This window comes from Staurois parvus, unplaced genomic scaffold, assembly GCF_062004578.1.
Source record: "Staurois parvus isolate SC_StPar_1 unplaced genomic scaffold, SC_StPar_1.0 ptg000449l, whole genome shotgun sequence".
NCBI classification, from domain to species: domain Eukaryota; kingdom Metazoa; phylum Chordata; class Amphibia; order Anura; family Ranidae; genus Staurois; species Staurois parvus.
The window spans coordinates 3,221,250-3,240,987 of record NW_028318245.1 but is presented as its reverse complement, the minus strand read 5'-3'; the positions used below and the strand labels follow the sequence as shown (position 1 = coordinate 3,240,987).

Genomic DNA, 19,738 nt, shown 5'->3' with positions numbered 1-19,738 from the left:
AATCGGCAGGTTGAACGAAAAACCCGATTCACCCCATTCACACATTTGAAGTGGATGGGGAGATCCCTCCTGCTCCTGTGTTCTGATGGTGAGGAGAATTCCCAGCCATCAGAATACACTGTTCAGTGCTGCCGGCTACAGCCTGTGGAGCTGATCACATGGAAATTTTCGAACAGGCTGATTGTACAGAAGTCGATCAGTAGCCAGTAGCCCAGGGGCCAGATGCGACCCTTTGCTTTCCTTTATCTGGCCCTATTACATCCATCCACACACACCAACAATGGGGCATAATTCCTGTCAATGACACCAATAATGGGGCACTATTCCTCCCATAGACACCCACAAAAGGGAATCATTTCTCCCACTGAGACCAATAATGGGGCACTATTCCTCCCGCAGACACCCACGAAAGGGAATAATTCCTCCCACTGACACCAATGATGGGGCACAATTTCTTCCACTGACAACAACGTTTGGACAGAATTGTTTCCATTGATACCAACGACGGGCCACTATTCTGTGGCAGCACCCAAATATTGTTCCCCTTAAGCTTTAACATTTCTAACAGCATGTTTGCAAAGCAAGGTCATCAGCTCACTTCCCTCCTCCCTTATTTCCTGTGGAATAATGTGTTCCAGTCTGTAGCTGTCACCCTTATTTTCAGCTGAAGATGGTTTATCTAGCAAGGCCATATCCTGCACTGCTTAGAAAGTCTTTTAAATGTACAGAAAGTGAAAGAGGAAATATATGCATTGTGACGTAATTGCTGATATGTATACCCTGTAAGATGCTTTTCAAGGACTTCGCTTGCAGACATGAGTCCTTGCTAAGTAAGCCAGCGCTGGTAAATAAAAAGTTTGTTTTCCTCAAGTTCGTGTCCGGAGTTTTACCTGGAATTCCCAAAGTTGCCAGTACAATTCCTTTCACTAATGCCAGAAATGGGGCACTATTACTCTCACTGATACCAACGAAAGGGCACAATTCCTTCTAATGACACCACGGATGGGGCACTATACCTCCCACTGACACCAATGATGGGGCACTATTCCTCCCACTGACACCAATGATGGGGCACTATTCCTCCCACTGACACCAATGATGGGGCAATATTCCTCCCAGTGACACCAATGATGGGGTACTATTCCTCCCACTGATACCAACGAAAGGGCACAATTCCTTCTACTGACACCACGGATGGGGCACTATTCCTCCCAATGACACTAATGATGGGGCACTATTCCTTCCATTGATACCAAGGATTGGGCACTATTCCTCCCACTGATACCAAGGGTGGGGCACTATTCCTCCCACTGACACCAATGATGGGGCACTATTCCTTCCACTGATACCAAGGATTGGGCACTATTCCTCCCACTGACACCAATGATGGGGCACTATTCCTCCCACTGTTCCAATGATGGGGCACTATTCCTCCCACTGTTACCAATGATAGGGGATTGTACACTCTCACTAGACATCAGGCCAATTTCTACTCCCACAAGCCATAACCCAGCCCCCCTAAAGTCTCAAGAACAGTAAACTGGACCTTTGTTTGAAAATCTTGGAGAATTTTGATCCATGTATGGCCGGATTTAGTTCAAGCAATCCCTCCCTCTCCAAGCAGAATATCTGGAATTATTAAGCATGCCTCGTGGAGGTGTCCCGTGACTGGGACCAGGACGAGGCCGTGGTTAGACACGTAGTCCAGGATTCCATTTAGGGTCTATCCGCTATCCAAGTGCCAGCTACAGCAGAACCCAATGCCAGGTCCCTCCTATCGGCCTTTCTTTCTTCTTCCCAGCTGGGATCACATGCTTTAGTCTTCCTCAAAGATAAGTCACAAGAGTCACCCATCATGGGCTTTGTTTCTTCAGAAACCATCAAATAGGAGGAGCTGGTGGAGGCACCAAAAAGTCCAGAAATGACTATCCATAGCTAAAAAAGTCCCCCACCTTTCCTCTAATGGATGCAAAGAACCAGCTATCTCTGGAGGAATGGAGGACGGTTGAGAAAAAAAACGTTATTGACAACTGCCTTTGGGTAACACTTCTCAGGTCAAGTTGGGCACCTAGCCATCTCATTTAAAGATTCCTGTGCGGGCTAATAAAGCAGCTGTAGCATTAGCCCCTCAGGAGTCACTAGAGATTTGGGTTCCCCTATAGTCCTGCACAGCCAGGCAACACACATCTTCCTTCCAGACTTCCACCCCAGAGACAGTAAATAGTCCTTGAACCTGTTTTTTGGGATTTTTTTAGGGGGTGATAACTTGGATGGGGACGAGGGGCACATGGGATGCCCAAGGAACTGTAAAACTGAGGACAACTTCCTGGAACTATGTACAAGTAGTCAGAAGGGTTTTCTCTTCTTGGAGAGCTCTCCAGCCTCTCCTTGTGTGCCTCCTCAGACGCCAGATACAATCTCCTCTTCACCCAGCTGCCTGAGGGAATCCCTGGTCAAGAGGTCCCAGAAGCTGCCACCTTCAATGAAATTAGTCCCAGATAGGAGGTAGTTAGGTTTCCCACCCAAATGCCCTCACTCCTTATCTGGCCCAGGGTGTGTGGGACTACTCACTCAGTCTCTCCTGTAAGCTTGTGGGTTGGTGGATGCCTTCAGGCCTTACACTGGGCTGGCTCCTTCCCTACTTCCCAGTCTTCTCTCAGGGGACGGTTAGGCTGAGAGGTCCTCCCTTCTAGCTCCTCCACCTGTAGGTAGGCCACTCTCCTGGACCCCCTCCCAGTCTCCAACACCATCCTGCTCAGTCCATCTTCCACCCGAACTCTCACACACAAACATATATATAAACACCATGCATGGATGGTAGTAGTTGAGCACAGCTGGGAATTCCATTTAAAGATATCATCGATAGAGGTTCCTGAAGCACCAAGAATTAACGAATGGATAAATAGAGTTGACAATATCTATAGGATAGAGGAGCTATATCACATGGAGGAGGATAAACTGGAAAAAATTTGGAAAATGTGGTGTAGTTGGTTGAAATTTAAAACTTCTGAATGATACATGGAACCGGTCGGAGTTTAGAGGGAAGTTAGAAGTCAGGAGAGATCCTTCATGGAGAAACAGAGCGAGAGAGCAGTGCAAAGATGGTAGGAGTTTTCAAAAATGGCCACAGCAGGCTTGTAGACCCATAAAATCCATGCATGGATGGTAGTAGTTGAGAAGAGTTGGGAATTCCATTTAAATATATCATCGATATATCTTGGTGCTTCAGGAACCTCTAACAAATGGATAAATAGAGTTGAAAATATCTATCTAATCCGAGAGAGAACAGTAACAGATATAGATAGATAATTATGAGAGAAGATATAGATCAGGAAGGAGGACTTGCATGGGGAAATGGGTTGGGAGGAGGGTGGGGTTAATAATGGGGTGAATGGAAATATGTATATTTGCAATATTTTTGCAATTGAGTTGTTGTTCTTTTTGTATTGGAAAATCAAAGTTTAAATAATAAAAAAAAGATATCATCGATAGACAGTGCGGAGCGTTCTTGTTTATTTTAGAAAATCAGAATTAGTAACAGGAAATTCAAACTAGAACCCAAATCAACTCTTATATAACTGAAGAACATACAATGTAAAATGTATCAATTATGGGTTTGACCATTGAAAAGCAAATACAAAGCTGAAACATTTTCCCGAACTCTGAACACAAATATGGACGCTTACCCATGTGCCTCCTTTGACGTTTAAAAATGTTCTTTTATCTCAGTGAAACATTCCTCTGACTGCGAACATGAAACGGGACCCTCGCCAGTGTGAATTCTCTGGTGTTGTAGTAGGTCACTTTTCCGGATAAAACGTTTCCCGCAATCCGAACATAGAAAGGGGCGCTCACCCGTGTGACTTCTCTGATGGTCACGGAGGTGCGATTGGTGATTGAAACATTTCCCGCACTCTGAACAAGAATAAGGACGCTCACCTGTGTGAATCCGTTGGTGTGAAATAAGGTGTCCTATAGTAATGAAACATTTCCCGCACTCCATACATGAATAGGGACGCTCACCTGTGTGAATTCTCTGGTGTGAACCAAGGCTTTCTTTTGTAATAAAACATTTCCCGCATTCTGAACATGAATAGGGACGCTCACCCGTGTGAACTCTCTGATGTACAAGAAGGTATCCTTTGTAAGTGAAACATTTCCCACACTCTGAACACGAAAAGGGACGTTCACCTGTGTGAACTCTCTTATGTCTGCCAAGGTATCCTTGGTAACTGAAACATTTCCCGCACTCTGAACAAGAATAAGGACGCTCCCCTGTATGAATTCTCTGATGTATAACAAAGCGCGCTTTAGTATTGAAACATTTCCCGCACTCTGAACACGAATAGCAACGCTCACCTGTGCGACTTTTCTCACAAGGAGTACATGTAAGGAGTACATGTTTATTGGTGAAACATTTCTCACTGTCTGAACACGAATAGGGTCGTGCAACTTTATGAGTTTGTTCATGTGCCAGAAGTGCATATTTATAAGTGAAACTTTTCCCGCACGCTGAACACGAATAGGGACGCTCACCCGTGTGAATTCTCGCATGTACAAGAAGCAATTTTTTTTTTGCAAAAGGTTTCCCACACTCTGTACATGATAATGAATGCTTTCTTGTGTGAAGGTCTTTATAGCTTAAAGAAGATTTATTGGAAGTAGATGAATCGATTAAAGTATCCTCAGCAGTATTGGGATCCTTTGAGCTCCCCAGTTGATAAGGTCTGTGATATATTGTTTTTCTATTATTTCCATTATTAATTTGAGATACAATAAGATGTTCCTCAGAGGTATCCCGGACATAGTGTCCACCTGTTGAAAAACAATGTTACAATAGATGTTATAAGTATTTTCCAATCCTTGCATTCAGGAGTCATGTATGTTGGTTTAGTTCTAAATATGTCTTAAGAACATGACGTTATATTGAGGAATGGAGATGGACCTTTCATATGGTGTCCAGTATCTCCTCCTCATTTGTTGGGAACATGACGTTATATTGAGGAATGGAGATGGACCTTTCATATGGTGTCCAGTATCTCCTCCTCATTTGTTGGGAACATGACGTTATATTGAGGAATGGAGATGGACCTTCCATATGGTGTCCAGTATCTCCTCCTCATTTGTTGGGAACATGACGTGTGCCACTGTGTGAACTTGTCCAGTGAAAGTGCTACTTTGTCACTAGTCAAGATCCTTTGTTATGACTGCATTACCTGAGCGCTGATGAGCTGTGATATAAAAATGCATACAGTTAAAATGAAATTGTGAACGTTTTTTGCATATCGTGTTTATTACTTACGTAGGTCTATATACAAAGAAGATTCCTCCTGTTTACTTTTCACAGTCATCTCCCCCTCCTCCATAGATGGTTGATCTCCACTCACCAACATCTCTTCTTCTTCCTCTTTAACCTCAGATTTGATTTCTTTAAGTTCTTCACCCTAAACCCCAAAGATGATAGGATAGATTTCTGTAAGAGTTTACAAAGAAAAATGTCCTCTCATGGCTTCGAATACATTTTTTTGATCTATATGCCAAGTCCTACCTACCTGATGCTGGTGAGGGACGGTGTGATCTTCCTGTGTGGAATCCCAGGAATACAGAGGACGGGGACATCTCTCTGGTGGGTTCCCATGACTGGATCCATCTGTAGGAAACACACACACTGACTGAATCCATTGTTTCTATGTGTTTATCAGATGATGGGGGATCTAGGTGGACCCTCCGTACTGCTCTCTCCTTTCCAATAAAGTCTCCTCTTACCCGGTGATGTGAGGGGCGGCTGATTGTCCATCATGTTGTCCTTGTAGAGGTCCTTGTGTCCTTCTAAATACTCCCACTCCTCCATGGAGAAATAGACAGTGACACCCCGACACCTTATAGGAACCTGAAACACACAATGATACAGTCACCATCCTCTCCTGTTAGATCTGTTTTAATTAGAAGCGTAATAAGGATGCCATGTGACCTCCCAGAATCCTCCTCCTAATATATACCTACCTAAACACCCGGCTGCTATAGGGTCCAGGAGTTTGTTTACATGTCAGTGCAAGTGTAATTTTATTTTTTTTTTGCTTTGGCACATGTTCCCTAAAGCAATGTCAAGGCCCCTGTGCCATTTGTTTGACAGCCCCAGGTCTATTAACCAGGAACATGGCATTAAATGTGTTTAACGTTTGGCCCCATTGACTTCAATGGGGTTCAAATTTGACAGAGAAGGCATGGTGTCCAATATCTCAGAAAATCCGGTCTATAAACCAGAGGGTCTGGATGGACGGTTGGATAAATGGTTCTATATTTAGGATGTATCTGGTCTATGAACCAGAGGCTCTGGATGGACGGTTGGATAAATGGTTCTATATTTAGGGCATATCCGGTCTATGAACCAGAGGCTCTGGATGGACGGTTGGATAAATGGCTCTATATTTAGGATGTATCCGGTCTATAAACCAGAGGCTCTGGATGGACGGTTGGAGAAATGGTTCTATATTTAGGACGTATCCGGTCTATAAACCAGAGGCTCTGGATGGACGGTTGGATAAATGGTTCTATATTTAGGATGTATCTGGTCTATGAACCAGAGGCTCTGGATGGACGGTTGGATAAATGGTTCTATATTTAGGATGTATCTGGTCTATGAACCAGAGGCTCTGGATGGACGGTTGGATAAATGGTTCTATATTTAGGATGTATCCTGTCTATAAACCAGAGGCTCTGGATGGACGGTTGGATAAATGGTTCTATATTTAGGATGTATCCTGTCTATAAACCAGAGGCTCTGGATGGACGGTTGGATAAATGGTTCTATATTTAGGGCATATCCGGTCTATAAACCAGAGGTTCTGGATGGACGGTTGGATAAATGGTTCTACATTTAGGACGTATCCGGTCTATAAACCAGAGGCTCTGGATGGACGGTTGGATAAATGGCTCTATATTTAGGACGTATCAGGTCTATAAACCAGAGGCTCTGGATGGACGGTTGGATAAATGGTTCTATATTTAGGACGTATCCGGTCTATAAACCAGAGGCTCCGGATGGACGGTTGGATAAATGGTTCTATATTTAGGATGTATTGCAACACCCACCAATTTATTATATAGAGCCTCTGCTTTAAAAAAAAAAAAAAAAAATCATTTTTGGGGGTTCTAAGTAAATTTCTATTAAAAAAATACAGTTTTTTTACATGTAAACGACAAGGCCTGGATGGTTGGACAGCCTGAAGAGGACAGACATGACGATGGAAGAGGACAGACATGACGGGGGGGTGGGGGGGTTACTTGGTGTAAATACAAATAGCACCTTATTACCTCCTCTGCTGGGAGTTGAAGGAATATCTCCCTCGACTTCCCCTGAGCTGTCTTCACTCCAAGTGCTTGCTATTTATATGACATCATTTCCTGTCTGTAGATGACATCACTTCCTGTCTTTGGTTTTACTTCCGGTCTCTGCGTTCCACTGACAACAATTTAAATCACTGCCTTGTGGAGAGAATACTAACTGCAGCGTACATTTTTCGATACTTTGACAGATGCGTCTTGGTGCGGTCTTCAGGTTTGTAGCATATATTACACAAGTAAAAAAAAAAAGAAATAATAAACTATAATAATAATTTGAACGTTTACTAAAATTCATAAATACACAAAAAAAAGAAAAATTAATTTTTGAAAACAGCACAACGGAAATAGGTTGCCTCCAATGACGTGTATGATAGGAAATTACTTGTTTTTTTTAATTCAATCGACAGGTCGAACAAAAAAGACCAGATTCACCCCAATCACACATTTGAAGTGGATGGGGGGGTTCCCTTCTGCACTGTGTTCTGATGGAGAGGAGACTTCCCAGCCATCAGAATACATTGATCAGTGCTGCCTGCTATAGCCTGTGGAGCTGATCACATTGAAATTTTCCAACAGGCTGATTGTACAGAAGTCAATCAGTAGATTGACTTTTTTACAACCAGCCTGCCTGTAGATCAGTGGTCTCCAAACTGTGGCCCAGAGGCCAGATGTGACCCTTTGCTTGCCTTTACCTGGGCCTTGGACACTATTACATCCATCCACAGACACCAACAATGGGGCATTATTCCTCCCACAGACACCCATGAAAGGAAATAATTCCTCCCAGTGACACCAATAATGGGGCACTATTCCTCCCACAGACACTCACGAAAGAGAAAAATTCCCATTACTGACACTATTCCTCCCAGTGACACCAAGGATGGGGAACTATTCCTTCCACTGACACCAACGATGGGGCACTGTTCCTCCCACTGACACCAACGATGGGGCACTATTCCTCCCACTGACACCAACGATGGGGCACTATTCCTTCCACTGATACCAATGATGGGGCACCATTCCTCTCACTGATATCAAGGATTGGGCACTGTTCCTCCCACTGACACCAATGATAAGGCACTGTTGCTTCCACTGATACCAGTGATGAGGCACTATTCCTCACACTGACACCAATGATGGGGCACAATTCCTCCCACTGACACCAAGGATATGGGATTGTACACTCTCACTAGACAGCAGGCCAAATTTTACTCCCACAAACCATAGCCCAGCCCCCCTAAAGTCTCAAGAACAGTAAACTGGCTCTTTGTTTGAAAATGTTGGAGACCCCTGCCATAGATGGATCAAAATTTGGTCGGTCCCTGCTGAACCGGCTGAATTTTGATCCATGAATGGCCAGTTTTAGTTCTAGAAATCCCTCCTTTTCCAAGCAGAATATCTGGAATTATTAAGCATGCCTCGTGGAGGTGTCCCGTGACTGGGACCAGGACGAGGCCGTGGTTAGACAGGCAGTCCAGGATTCCATTTAGGGCCTGTCCGCTATCCAAGTGCCAGCTACAGCAGAACCCAATGCCAGGTCCCTCCTATCGGCCTTTCTTTCTTCTTCTCAGCTGGGATCACATGCTTTAGTCTTCCTCAAAGGGATGAGTCACAAGAGTCGCCCATCATGGGCTTTGTTTCTGCACTTGTGCAGCCCTTTATCAAGACCATGACAGAAACCATCAAATAGGAGGAGCTGGTGGAGGCACCAAAAAGTCCAGAAATGACTATCTATAGCTAAAAAGGTCCTCCCCCTTTCCTCTAATGGAGGTAAAGAACCAGCTACCTCTGGAGGAATGGAGGAAGGTTGAGGAAAAAAAAACATTCTTGACAACTGCCTTTGGGTAACACTTCTCAGGTCAAGTTGGGCACCTAGCCGTCTCATTTAAAGATTCCTGGTGCCGGTTAATAAAGCAGCTGTAGCATTACCCCATCAGGAGTCGCTGTGAATTCTCGCATGGATGGTTGGATAAATGGTTCTATATTTAGGACATATCCGGTCTATAAACCAGAGGCTCTGGATGGACGGTTTGATAAATGGTTCTATATTTAGGACATATCCGGTCTATAAACCAGAGGCTCTGGATGGACGGTTTGATAAATGGTTCTATATTTAGGGAATATCCGGTCTATAAACCAGAGGCTCTGGATGGACGGTTTGATAAATGGTTCTATATTTAGGGAATATCCGGTCTATAAACCAGAGGCTCTGGATGGACGGTTGGATAAATGGTTCTATATTTAGGACGTATCCGGTCTATAAACCAGAGGCTCTGGATGGACGGTTGGATAAATGGTTCTATATTTAGGACGTATCCGGTCTATAAACCAGAGGCTCTGGATGGACGGTTGGATAAATGGTTCTATATTTAGGACGTATCCGCTCTATAAACCAGAGGCTCTGGATGGACGGTTGGATAAATGGTTCTATATTTAGGACGTATCCGCTCTATAAACCAGAGGCTCTGGATGGACGGTTGGATAAATGGCTCTATATTTAGGACGTATCCGGTCTATAAACCAGAGGCTCTGGATGGACAGGTGGATAAATGGTTCTACAGGTGAAACTCAAAAAATTTGAATATGGTGCAAAAGTTCATTTATTTCAGTAATGCAACTTAAAAGGTGAAACTAATATATGAGATAGACTCATTACATGCAAAGCAAGATAGTTCAAGCCGTGATTTGTCATATTTGTGATGATTATGGCTTACAGCTCATGAAAACTCCAAATCCACAATCTCAGAAAATGAGAATATTACATGCAATCAATAAAACAAGGATTGTACATAGAACAATTTCGGACCTCTGAAAAGTAGAAGCATGCATATGTACTCAGTACTTGGTTTGGGCCCCTTTTGCAGCAATTACTGCCTCAATGCGGCGTGGCATGGAAGCTATCAGCCTGTGGCACTGCTGTGGTGTTATGGAAGACCAGGATGCTTCAATAGCGGCCTTCAGCACTTTTGCATTGTTCAGTCTCATGTCTCTCATCTTTCTCTTGGCAATGCCCCATAGATTCTCTATGGGGTTCAGGTCAGGCGAGTTTGCTGGCCAATCAAGCACAGTAATCCCATGGTCATTGAACCAGGTTTTGGTGCTTTTGGCAGTGTGGGCAGGTGCCAAGTCCTGCTGGAAAATGAAGTCAGCAGCCCCATAAAACTTGTCTGCAGAAGGAAGCATGAAGAGCTCCAAAATCTCCTGATAGACGGCTGGGTTGACCCTGGACTTAATGAAGGACAGTGGACCAACACCAGCAGATGACATGGCTCCCCAAATCAACACAGACTGTGGAAACTTCACCCTGGACGTCAAGCATCTTGCAGTGTGTGCCTCTCCATTCTTCCTCCATACTCCGAGTCCTTGGTTTCCAAATGAGATGCAAAAGTTGCTCTCATCAGAAAAGAGGACTTTGGACCACTGAGCTGCTGCTGTTTTTCTTTAGCCCAGGTAAGACGTTTCTGACATTGTTTGTTGTTCAGGAACGGTTTGACAATAGGAATACGACATTTGAAGCCCATGTCCAGGATCCGTCTGTGTGTGGTGGCTCTTGATGCACTGACTCCAGCCTCAGTCCACTCCTTGTGAAAGTCCCCAACACTTTTGAATGGCCTTTTCCTAACAATCCTCTCCAGGCTGCGGTCATCCCTGCTGCTTGTGCACCTTTTTCTTCCACACTTTTCCCTTCCACATAACTTCTATTAATGTGCTTTGATACAGCACTTTGGGAACATCCAAATTCTTTTGCAATTACCTTTTGAGGCTTTCCCTCCTTATGGAGGGTGTCAATGATGGTGTCAGGTCAGCAGTCTTTCCCATGATTGTGATTCCTACTGAACCAGACTGAGACACCATTTGAAGGCTTAGGAACCCTTTGCAGGTGTTATGGCTTAATTAGCTGATTAGAGTGGGACACTTTGAGCCTAGAATATTGCACCTTTTCACAATATTCTCATTTTCTGAGATTGTGGATTTGGGGTTTTCATGAGCTGTAAGCCATAATCATCACAATTATGACAAATCACAGCTTGAACTATCTTGCTTTGCATGTAATGAGTCTATCTCATATATTAGTTTCACCGTTTAAGTTGTATTACTGAAATAAATGAAGTTTTGCACAATACACTAATTTTTTGAGTTTCACCTGTGTATATATATATATATATATATATATCCTAGATTGTAAGCTCCTATCCCTCTTATATTGAACTGTATTGTTTCCCGTTATATTGTAAAGCGCTGAGCAAACTGTTGGCGTTATATAAATCCTGTATAATAATATACAAATATATATATATACACACATATATATAAACTCCATGCATGGGAATTCCATTTAAAGATATCATCGATAGAGGTCCCTGAAGCACCAAGAATTAACAAATGGATAAAAAGAATTGACAATATCTATAGCATGGAGGAAATATATCACATAGAGGAGGATAAAATGGAAAAAAAATGGAAAATGTGGTGTAGTTGGTTGAAATTTAAAACCTCTGAATGATACATGGTACCGGTCGGAGTTTAGAGGGAAGTTAGAAAACTGGAGACATCCTTCATGGAGAATCAAAGAGAGCAGTAACAGATATACCGGTAGATAATTATGAGAGAAGATAAAGATCAGGAAGGAGGACTTGAATGGGGAAATGGGTTGGGAGGAGGGTGGATGCGTGGGTGGGGGTGGGGTTAATATTGGGTGAATGGAAATATGTATATGTGCAATATTTTTGCAAACTGAGTTGTTGTTCTTTTTGTATTGGAAAATCAAATAAAACTTAAAATAATAAAAAAAAGATATCATCGATAGACCTTGAAATCCAGAAGAGACGGTCAGGTGGATTCCATCATCCAGCAAACACTACAAATCTCTCTTGGGTGAAGCAACACTCTAGAGCTAGATCACCCAAATGACTAAAAACATTTTCATCACCAATCAACTAAGAGAGAAAAAGATTTACAAAAAAAGAAGAAAACAACAAAGTATTGTAAAGTGCAGAGCGTTCTTGTTTATTTTAAAAAAATCAGAATTAGTAACAGGAAATCCAAGCTAGAACCAACTTTTATATAACTGAAGAACATAAAATGTAAATTGTATCAATTATTAGTTGAACCACTGAAAAGCCAATACAAAGCTGAAACATTTTCTCGCACTCTGAACACAAATATGTTACCCATGTGACTCCTTTGATGTTTAAAAACATTCTTTTATCTCAGTGAAACATTTCTCTGACTGCGAACATGAAACAGAACGCTTGCCAGTGTGAATTCTCTGATGTTGTAGAAGGTCACTTTTCCGGATAAAACGTTTCCCGCAATCCGAACATAGAAAAGGGCGCTCACCCGTGTGACTTCTCTGATGGTCACGGAGGTGCGATTGGTGATTGAAACATTTCCCGCACTCTGAACAAGAATAAGGACGCTCACCTGTGTGAATTCTCTGGTGTGAACCAAGGCTTTCTTTCGTAATAAAACATTTCCCACACTCTGAACATGAATATGGACGCTCACCCGTGTGAACTCTCTGATGTACAAGAAGGTATCCTTTGTAACTGAAACATTTCCCACACTCTGAACACGAAAAGGGACGTTCACCTGTGTGAATTCTCTTATGTCTGCTAAGGTATCCTTGGTAACTGAAACATTTCCCGCATTCTGAACAAGAATAAGGACGCTCCCCTGTATGAATTCTCTGGTGTATAACAAAACGCGCTTTTGTATTGAAACATTTCCCGCACTCTGAACACGAATATCGACGCTCACCTGTGTGACCTTTCTCATGTGTAAGGAGCATATGTTTATTGGTGAAACATTTCCCGCTGTCTGAACACGAATAAGGTCGTGCAACTGTATGAGTTTGTTCGTGTGCCAGAAGTGCATATTTATAAGTGAAACTTTTCCCACACGCTGAACACAAATAGGGACGCTCACCCGTGTGAATTCTTGCATGTATAAGAAGCAATTTTTTTTTTGCAAAAGGTTTCCCACACTCTGAACATGATAATGAATGTTTTCTTGTGTGAAGGTCTTTATAGCTTAAAGAAGATTTATTGGAAGTAGATGAATCGATTAAAGTATCCTCAGTAGTAGAGGGATCCTTTGAGCTCCCCAATTGGTAAGGTCTGTGATATATTTTTTTTCTATTATTTCCATTATTAATTTGAGATACAATAAGATGTTCCTCGGAGGTATCCCGGACATAGTGTCCACCTGTTGAAAAACAATGTTACAATAGATGTTATAAGTATTTTCCAATCCTTGCATTCAGGAGTCATGTATGTTGGTTTACTTCTAAATATGTCTTAGGAATATGACGTTATGTTGAGGAATGGAGATGGACCTTTCATATGGTGTTCAGTATCTCCTCCTCATTTGTTGGGAACATGACGTTATATTGAGGAATGGAGATGGACCTTTCATATGGTGTCCAGTATCTCCTCCTCATTTGTTGGGAACATGACATTATATTGATGAATGGAGATGGTCCTTTCATATGGTGTCCAGTATCTCCTCCTCATTTGTTGGGAACGTGACGTTATATTGAGGAATGGAGATGGACCTTCCATATGGTGTCCAGTATCTCCTCCTCATTTGTTGGGAACATGACGTTATGTTGAGGAATGGAGATGGACCTTCCATATGGTGTTCAGTATCTCCTCATTTGTTGGGAACATGACATTATATTGAGGAATGGAGATGGACCTTTCATATGGTGTACAGTATCTCCTCCTCATTTGTTGGGAACATGACGTTATATTGAGGAATGGAGATGGACCTTTCATATGGTGTCCAGTATCTCCTCCTCATTTGTTGGGAACATGACGTTATGTTGAGGAATGGAGATGGACCTTCCATATGGTGTACAGTATCTCCTCCTCATTTGTTGGGAACATGACGTTATGTTGAGGAATGGAGATGGACCTTCCATATGGTGTTCAGTATCTCCTCATTTGTTGGGAACATGACGTTATATTGAGGAATGGAGATGGACCTTTCATATGGTGTCCAGTATCTCCTCCTCATTTGTTGGGAACATGACGTTATATTGAGGAATGGAGATGGACCTTCCATATGGTGTCCAGTATCTCCTCCTCATTTGTTGGGAACATGACGTTATATTGAGGATGGACCTTTCATATGATAGACAATCGTAAAGAATACGAATGAAAATGGGAACTGTTTCTGAATTAAGTGTTTTTTACTTACTTAGATCTATATATAGAGAAGATTCCTCCTTTTTACTTTTCATAGTCCTCTCCCCCTCCTCCATAGACTGCTGATCTCCACTCACCAACATCTCTTCTTCTTCCTCTTTATCCTCAACGTTAATGTCTTTCTGTTCTTCACCCTAAACCCCAAAGATGATAGAATACATTTGTAAAAATAAGCAAGTGATTGTCATCACATATCTTAAAGCAGCATGAATGTAATCTCATAGCTTGGAATACATTTTTAGGTCTACATGGTCAGTCCCATCTACCTGATGGAACGGGACGGTGGGATCTTCCTGTGTGGAATCCTGGGAATACAGAGGACAGGAACGTCTCATAATCATCTCCTGCTCCTCTATAGACTGCTGAACTCCACTCATGACCATCTCTTCTTTTTCCTTCTTAACGTTGATATCTCTCAGTCTTGTACCCTAAACCCCAAAAATAACAGAATACATTCATAGAACAGAACAAGCGATTACATTACAATTTTAGGTCTACATGGTCGCTCCCACCTACCTGATGATGGTGAGAGATGGTGGGACCTTCCTGTGTGGAATCCCAGGAATATTGAGGATGGGGACATCTCTCTGGTGGGTTCCCATGACTGGATCCATCTGTAGGAAACACACACACTGACTGAATCCATTGTTTCTATGTGTTTAACAGATGATGGGGGATCTCGGTGGACCCTCCGTACTGCTCTCTCCTTTACAATAAAGTCTCCTCTTACCCGGTGATGTGAGGGGCGGCTGATTGTCCATCATGACGTCCTTGTAGAGGTCCTTGTGTCCTTCTAAATACTCCCACTCCTCCATGGAGAAATAGACAGTGACACCCTGACACCTTATAGGAACCTGACACACACAATGATACAGTCACCATCCAGACACATCCCTTGTCTGTTACTGGAGAATGTCCCAGAATTCCCAGCACCGCTTACCTCTCCTGTCAGCAGATCAATGATCTTCTGGGTGAGTTCTAAAATCTTCTTGGCACTGGTTCCCTCTGTTGTCAGGCAGTGAGGTGGAGGCACTCTGGTGGGTGGTTTTCCATAGATATCTGTTGGGTGGTAATGGATCACCAGTTATTTTCTTCACAGTTTTATAATCCCAACTAAAGAACAAAAGTAAAAATTATCACTTCTGACATTACCCGCTCTCCATAAATTCCTCCCATAGAGCTCCTACCTCACCCGGAATGTGTTTTATTAATAGATAAGGATGGTGTCATGCACACAAATTGCTCCTCTCTACAGATGAGTAATAAACTGAAAATGATCGGAACTGCACTGGGGTAACCTTTGTTACCATTTGTCTCCCATCCACACAATTTGAGGGGCAGGGCTGCCATTAGAAACTACAGGGCCCCATACTGCCAACCTGACAGCCCCCTCCCAAAAAAAAAAAACACCATTTACTAGGCTTCAGTTATGAATGAACACAGTGAGTGACTGGTACCGATCACTCATTGTGTTCATTTAGGAAAGGAAGGGGCTGGTAAAAGTATTTAATATTTAATAGACACTTCCATCACTCTCCATCCTTAAGGATCCTATTGTGTGCTTGCAGCTGGGGGTGGATGGAGGGGAGGGAAGTCAGCAGCACTGTGGGGGCACACAGGGGGGCCTGAGCCTGAGGGGCAAACATATGGTGCACAGGGAGGGTAATGGGTGCGGCAGGGGGGGATTAGTGGAACCGATCCCTTGTATGGCTCTCTATGCAGCAGCTGAAAGCCAGAGGGAGGGAGAGGAGAAGTCGGCTTTCAGCTGCTGCAGAGAGCACCATACAGGGGATTGGTTCCAGTAACTGCCACCCACTGCACCCATTACCCACCCTGTGCACCATATGTTTGTCCCTCCTGCTTAGGCCCCCGTGTGCCCCCACAGTGCAATTACTGGGACCGATCCCCTGCTCTGCAGCACCTGAAAGTCAATGGGAGGGAGAGGAGAAGAAGCCAGCTTTCAGCTACTGCAGGGAGAGCCATACAGGGGATCAGTTCCTGTAATTACCACCTACTGCACCCACCCTGTGCACAATATGTTTGTCCCTCCTGCTCAGAACCCACGGGGTCCCCCACAGGGCAATTACTGGAACTGGTCCCCTGTAAAGGCTCTCTCTGCAGCAGCTGAAAGCCAGTAGGAGGGAGAGGATAAGAAGCCAGTTTTCAGCTGCTGCAGAGAGCGCCATACAGGGGATCGGTTCCAGTAACTGCCTCCGGCTGCACCCATTACCCTCCCTGTGCACCATACCTTTCCCCCTGCTGCTCAGGCCCCCGTGTGCCCCCACAGTGAAATTGCTGGGACCAATCCCCTGTATGGCTCTCTCTGCAGCAGCTGAAAGTCAACAGGAGGGAGAGGAGAAGAAGCCAGCTTCAGCTGCTGCAGGGAGAGCCATACAGGGGATCGGTCCCAGTAATTGCCCCCCTGCCGTGCTGATCATCCTTCATGCCCACATCTGATTTACCCAGCTGCCTGGGCCCCCTGCTGGCCTGGGACCCATAGAGTAGCACTGCTGGTACCCCCATATCCATGACCCTGTTGAGGAGTTCTTTCCCGGGAAATGAGCATCACCAGAATGTCCCCACCTGTGAGGAAGAGCAATGTAAAGAATACAATGCGCAGGTGCTACAGCCATCTCAAAATGGTGCTACAAGACTTGGTAGCCAATTGCACCTCCATGGTAATACTTGTGCAGCAGGCCAGTTTTTCTTTTCTGGCTTTTGTCTCCCGTGGCATCACATAGAAGTGGCCGAGGTGCCTGCACAATGTAATGTTCACACAGCACTCTCCTGACTCCTGCACTCAGTGCATAATGCACTCCTTATCCCCGCACTCTGTGTGTTACACACTCCTGACCCCCTTTAATCCTCTCCCACTGTCACCACAGTTTGGCCACACCCACAAGTCACCATTTCTCTGCCTATCTTTAATTAAGACATTTTTGTATTTACTCTATACCTTGAATGTCTACCTCTTGTTCCAAAAGTCTATGAGCGATTGTTGTAGGGTGTATGGGGTTGTGGTTCTGTGTTTGTGTGTTTTGTGGGTGGAGCTACAAATGAGGGCGTGGTCAGTAGGGTGAACCTGGTTTTCATTTTCACAATCTGGTCACCTCTATATTTAGGACGTATCCGGTCTATAAACCAGAGGCTCTGGATGGACGGTTGGATAAATGGCTCTATATTTAGGACGTATCCGCTCTATAAACCAGAGGCTCTGGATGGACGGTTGGATAAATGGTTCTATATTTAGGACGTATCCGGTCTATAAACCAGAGGCTCTGGATGGACGGTGGGATAAATGGTTCTATATTTAGGACGTATCCGGTCTATAAAAAGGAGGCTCTGGATGGACGGTTAGATAAATGGCTCTATATTTAGGACGTATCCGGTCTATAAACCAGAGGCTCTGGATGGACGGTTGGATAAATGGCTCTATATTTAGGATGTATGCGGTCTATAAACCAGAGGCTCTGTATGGACGGTTGGATAAATGGTTCTATATTTAGGACGTATCCGGTCTATAAACCAGAGGCTCTGGATTGACGGTTTGATAAATGGCTCTATATTTAGGACGTATCCGGTCTATAAACCAGAGGTTCTGGATGGACGGTTGGATAAATGGTTCTATATTTAGGACGTATCCGGTCTATAAAAAGGAGGCTCCGGATGGACGGTTGGATAAATGGTTCTATATTTAGGACGTATCCGGTCTGTAAACCAGAGGCTCTGGATGGATGGTTGGATAAATGGCTCTATATTTAGGACGTATCCGGTCTATAAACCAGAGGCTCTGGATGGACGGTTGGATAAATGGTTCTATATTTAGGACGTATCCGGTCTATAAAAAGGAGGCTCCGGATGGACGGTTGGATAAATGGTTCTATATTTAGGACGTATCCGGTCTGTAAACCAGAGGCTCTGGATGGACGGTTGGATAAATGGTTCTATATTTAGGACGTATCCGGTCTATAAACCAGAGGCTCTGGATGGACGGTTGGATAAATGGTTCTATATTTAGGACGTATCCGGTCTGTAAACCAGGGGCTCTGGATGGACGGTTGGATAAATGGTTCTATATATGGAAGAGAATTAACGTAATGGGGGTTACTGAATGTAAATATAAAATAATATCTTATTACCTTCTCTACTGCCGATTGCAGGAATATCTCTACTCCTTCCCCCCTTCCCTAACTTAACTCACACCAGGAATTTCCTATGTATAGATGACATCACTTCCTGCCTTTCCACTGACAATTAGTGAGATCACCACCTGGTGGAGAAATTACAAACTGTGTTATTATTGCAGTTACACTATATTGCCCCAAGTATTGGTCGGCTGGCCTTTCCACACACATGACCTTTAATGGCCCTCCCAGTCTTAGTCCGTAGGGTTCAATATTGAGTTGGCCCCGCCCTTTGCAGCTATAACAGCTTCAACTCTTCTGGGAAGGCCGTCCACAAGGTTTAGGAGGGTGTCTATGGGAAGGTTGGACCATTCTTCCAGAAGCACATTTGTCAGGTCAGGCACTGATGTCGGGGGAGGAGGCCTGGCTCGCAGCCTCTGCTCTAATTCATCCCAAAGGTGTTCTATGGGGTTGAGGTCAGGACTCTGTGCAGGCCAGTCAAGTTCCTCCACCCCAAACTGGCTCCTCCATGTCTTTATGGACCTTGCTTTGTGCACTGGTGCGCAGTCAAGTTGGAACAGGAAGAGGCCATCCCCAAACTCTTCCCACAAAGTTGGAAGCATGAAATCGTCCAAAATGTCACCTTAAGTGTTCCCTTCACTGGAACTAGGGGGCCAAGCCCAACCCCTGAAAAACACCCCCACACCATAATCCCCCCTCCACCAAACTTTACACTTGGCACAATGCAGTCAAGCAAGTAACGTCCTCCTGGCAACCGCCAAACCCAGACACGTCTATCGGATTACCAGAGAAGCGTCATTGGTCACTCCAGAGAACACGTCTCCACTGCTCTAGAGTCCAGTGGCGGCGTGCTTTACATCATGGCATCCGACTCTTTGCATTGCACTTGGTGATGTAAGGCTTGGATGCAGCTGCTCGGCCATGGAAACCCATTCCATGAAGCTCTCTACACACTGTTGTTGGGCTCATCTGAAGGCCACACCAAGTTTGGAGGTCTTTAGCTATTGACTCTGCAGACAGTTGGTGACTTCTGCGTAC

The 19,738-nt window shown here is 44.0% G+C and overlaps 2 protein-coding genes across 2 annotated transcripts in view; one reads left to right on the top strand and one right to left on the bottom strand.

Moving 5' to 3' along the window:
• Nucleotides 1–19,738, top strand: part of LOC149453334 (uncharacterized) — a 320,806-nt gene that overhangs the window by 269,808 nt on the left and 31,260 nt on the right. The window lies entirely within an intron of this gene.
• LOC149453336 (uncharacterized) lies at nt 3,492–18,802 on the bottom strand. Its single transcript, XM_089688577.1, has 8 exons — nt 18,695–18,802; nt 15,496–15,614; nt 15,286–15,409; nt 15,072–15,169; nt 14,822–14,983; nt 14,548–14,689; nt 12,590–13,551; nt 3,492–4,615 (listed from the first exon to the last, which is right to left on the bottom strand). The coding sequence occupies exons 3-8, from the start codon at nt 15,368–15,370 to the stop codon at nt 3,707–3,709; spliced, it is 2,358 nt and encodes a 785-aa protein (XP_089544703.1). The 5' UTR covers nt 15,371–15,409; nt 15,496–15,614; nt 18,695–18,802; the 3' UTR covers nt 3,492–3,706.

Excerpts from the sequence above, each read along its gene's own strand:
- LOC149453336 (XM_089688577.1), bottom strand. The coding sequence starts at position 15,370 with ATGGAGGAGTGGGAGTATTTAGAAGGACACAAGGACCTCTACAAGGAC. Across the intron at positions 14,984-15,071 it reads CCATCTCTCACCATCATCAG|GGTACAAGACTGAGAGATAT; the intron begins GTAGGTGGGAGC and ends TTTGGGGTTTAG. Across the intron at positions 14,690-14,821 it reads CCACCGTCCCGTTCCATCAG|GGTGAAGAACAGAAAGACAT; the intron begins GTAGATGGGACT and ends TTTGGGGTTTAG.